Raw genomic sequence first — 4,061 nt, 5'->3', positions numbered from 1 at the left:
ATCTAATTCATTTAATCTTTCGTTATAATCGGTATTAATATCAGATGTGTCAGCAATAAGATACATATCATCTGCAAAACCAAGGATACCTATTTCGTTTGCATTAAGATTACAAGGATCTTTTGGTAATTTCCAAACATCTATACTTTTGTCAATAATTAATTGTGTTATACAATCATAAATCAGGGGTGATAATGGACAACCTTGTGGGATTCCCCTGGATTTTGTAATTGGTTCGGACAAGTGGTTATTGATTTCAAGTTGTAGAGTGTGTTCTTTGTAAGAATTAATAATAAATTGAATTAAATTAATTGGAAATTTGCAATGTTTTAGAGCTAATTCAATAACAGAAACTTCAACAGAGTCATAAGCTCCTTCGATATCTAAATTCACCAATAGAAAGGATTTCGGATTCATTGCTGCCAACGTAGATACCAATATTGCATGATTAAGGGTATTCCTCTTTGGTATAAATGCTTGTTGACGTATATTTATATTCTCTGAAGCCCATTTCCTTAATTTAAAAGCAATAATATTAAACATTAATCTATACATAATTGGAAGGATAGTAATCGGACGAATATCTTTGAGAGAAATAATGTCTCGTTTAGGAATTAATTTTACCCAACCATTTTTCCATTCCAAAGGAATATTACCATTATCCAAGCACTGATTAAATTTGTCACAAATGAGTTGAAGATGTTCATCTTTTAAACCTCTTATTATAGACAATGGAATATTATCTGTTCCTGGAGTATTAGAACTCATTCTTAAAAGGGCTTTTTTGATAGTTTCCAATTTAAATTTGATTCTTTTTGGTCCATACTTAATTGTTGACCTACTTGGAATGAAATTAATATCTTCAACTTTTGATGTAAATTTATCCTGAAAGAAGTTGACAACTGTCGATTCATCAAATGAGATTTCATTCCAATTAATTGTCTTTTCTTTAAGGTGTCTATCAAATCTGTACATTGCTGAAGAATTATGGCTATTAAATTGATCCAATAGATTTGTTCTTATTTCTTTTGCAGCCTCTCTATAAACAGTTTTCAGTTCTGTTTGGAGTGTAATTAATTCCTGTTCTTGTTTTGGATCTTTTTTGTCCATTATTTCTCTGATTTTTGATTCTATTCTTCTAATATCTTTTCGCTTTCTAGACGAAAGGAATTTAACATTAAGCTTATCATTCCTATATGAATACTTTAAAAAATTATTCTTAATATTCCGTTCTAGTTCATCAAATGATAAATAGGTTTCTTGATTAATTGTACTACATAACGTTTCTATATGTTTCCTTGAAATAGATGCCCTCCAAGTCGGATCGCAATCATATTGAATGTCTATATAAAAAGGTATATGATCATTGTGAGTTATAGATGGTAGACTTTTCCCTCCAATTATTTTCAAATTATTTGATACAAATATATGGTCTGGGTGTGTTTCAATGATCTTGTCTTTCTGTTTTCTTCTATATGATATTTGACTAAGCTGTTTGTCTTCATACATATTGAGTTGTTTTAGAAGATTCATCCATTCTTTATCTCTTTTGGAAATAGGGTTATTACTATCAATATTCAAATCACCAGCTATAATAAAATATTCATCATTAAATTTAGTCATAATTTCAATAATATGAGACATAGCTAATTGATCATCATCTTCTTCTTCCTTTTTCCCTGATAAATAGCCCGCAATGATATTAAATATCTTGTTTCTAGATTTGAAACGAAACCATTGTAATTTACCATTGATGATATTATGATTAGAAATAAATCTCTTTCTCTTGTTATTTAAGAAATGAAGAATTGCTGTTCCCTTGCAAGCTTTTCTTGTATTCATTAAGGAATTGAATAGAATATGTCCATTACACTCATTATAACATTTCTGTTGAGATTCATAATTATTGATATGTGTTTCTGTTATACACATTATGTGAATACCATTAGATCTACACATTGCATTAATTGGTTGTATGAGTTTTTCTTTAGAATTTCCTGTCCTAATTAGACCATTTACATTATAGCATCCCACACGGATAGTAGATTTTAAATCAATCATAACGAGAGTGATTTACATGAGGATTGTAATCCTCATAGCCTTCGTCGTTCATACCTTCCTTTGCATTACCAATATTCTTGAAATTCATTGTTAAAAATCTTAATTGTTCCAAACTTTCTAAGAACTTGTTCATTCTTTCATCAAAATTTTGTAATTTTAGTTCATGATTAGAAGTCTTTGCAACTTGAGTTTCAATTTTCTCTTCCATTCTAGTAAGTCTCTTATTAATATCAATAATGATAGAACTACTGGTTAAATTTTCATGGTTATCAGTATTATTTGATTGTAATTTCTTCTTCAAGTATTCAGCAGTAGATTTAAATCTTTTAAAGATTTTCTTGGAATTATCTTTAGATCCCTTACATCTAATCGCCTTTGATATAAATGCTTTCAATTCCTCTTCGTTTTGAAGTTTGTAATTAACTGCATAATATTCTCTATTATGGAGATAGGTTGCTTTCAACTTGGTAATAGTAAGGTTACTGCGACGAAATTGAACGTCAGCCAATTTACTAATTTCTTTAACTGCCTCAATGATATCCTTTTCTTGGAATGATGTAGGGAAATTGCAGGTGGCTTCAAATTGACATTCTTTAAGAATTTGATCCATTGACTTATATTCTTGAAAACCATTTTTCAATAGCTCATCTTTTCCATTTGAGTTAATAAGAGCAACTCTTAACTTGTAGATTTGAGTAGTTCTATCAAAACTGAGATTCATTTGTGAGATATTAATCTTACTATGCCATACTGCATCAATAATATTAGAAATTTGGTGATTAATAAAATCTAATTTTTCTGAATGATATTTGACGGTATGATTAGTTGGAGTAAAGTTCATAGGGGAAGGAAGGAATTTCGTATTAGTTTTTGTAACCATATTATTGAGAATTCTTATTGCTTCTTGATAATTTTCTTTGCTATCTATAATTAATTGAACAAGTTTTGGTTTCAATTCTGGAACATAAATTCTATTACATAAGTGACCAACCTCCTTAACAATTAAATCTTCAAATGCTTCATTTGGTTGTTGGACAAATACTGAAATACAAGTTTCGTAGTCGATTTGCTTATTATCTGACATCTTAATATTTCTACTGAATTTTTTTTGTCTTGAATTTAAATTAACCGACTTGATATTAATAGTTCGGTTGGCAATCACGATTTGTTTTGATTCCGATTTCAATTTTGATTCCGATCTCGGAATTTGTTTAACAACATCAGCATAAGACATTTTAAAATTAAAATTTAAATTATTTTTAGGTACGGAAATTAATTCCTTAGTGTGACTTTTAGTGGACTTTAGATTTCTGGCAGAGCTGGGGCCTGCTTTTGTTATGTTCTTTGTAATCCACGGAGGATGATGTTTAGACATTTTTTTTACTTCGCACAAATAAAAAAAAATGTCATCACCACAACATATAACCCTGCTTCTCGCCTTTTTGATGCTATCATCATCGATGATTGGTGTTTGCTTGTGTTCTTCCGAAAATTCGAATTTAATTTCATCACACAATCTAATAGATGATAATGAATTGTTTTTCTACTTGAATGATGATGGAATTTCGAATACAACTTCCAAAGCCTGTTTCTCACCCGATGATCCATGTGGTGATTTTATGCAAATTGTGAATTTTATTGTGGAAAATGTGAAAATAGATGAGTTTCGAATATTGGATGTGATGGTGATGGGAGAAATGAAGCGATGTTCATATAATTTGCAGGATTATCAAATATTTAATAGTTTTCAAACATTTAGAATGAAATCATTCGAAACAGATTCTCTATCAGTAATTGAGTGTGATGAATTTATTCAATTTTCAAAGAATATTAATTTGGAACTTGAATATTTAATAATTAGAAATACGAAACTATTCATTATGGAAGGAATGCCAAGTGTGAAAATGTCAAACTTAATAATTGATAATGGGTCAGTCAGAATTAGCACAAAATATTTAAATTTTGTGAATTGCAGTATAAGTAACATTATTGGAATAGTT

General features: G+C 29.3%; 1 protein-coding gene across 1 annotated transcript; it reads right to left on the bottom strand.

Moving 5' to 3' along the window:
• Positions 1-2,053: 2,053 nt before the first annotated feature.
• Positions 2,054-3,436, bottom strand: NAEGRDRAFT_76195 (uncharacterized protein; the record flags this gene model as incomplete). The annotated part of the gene is made up of 1 exon (XM_002668835.1): positions 2,054-3,436. One exon carries the CDS (start codon positions 3,434-3,436, stop codon positions 2,054-2,056), a length of 1,383 nt encoding a protein of 460 aa, XP_002668881.1.
• Positions 3,437-4,061: the final 625 nt, after the last annotated feature.

The sequence above is a fragment of the Naegleria gruberi genome, assembly GCF_000004985.1.
Source record: "Naegleria gruberi genomic scaffold NAEGRscaffold_95, whole genome shotgun sequence".
Classification (NCBI taxonomy): Eukaryota; Heterolobosea; class Eutetramitea; order Acrasida; family Naegleriidae; genus Naegleria; species Naegleria gruberi.
The sequence above is the reverse complement of the archived record's forward strand: the minus strand, read 5'-3'. Positions and strand labels throughout refer to the sequence as shown.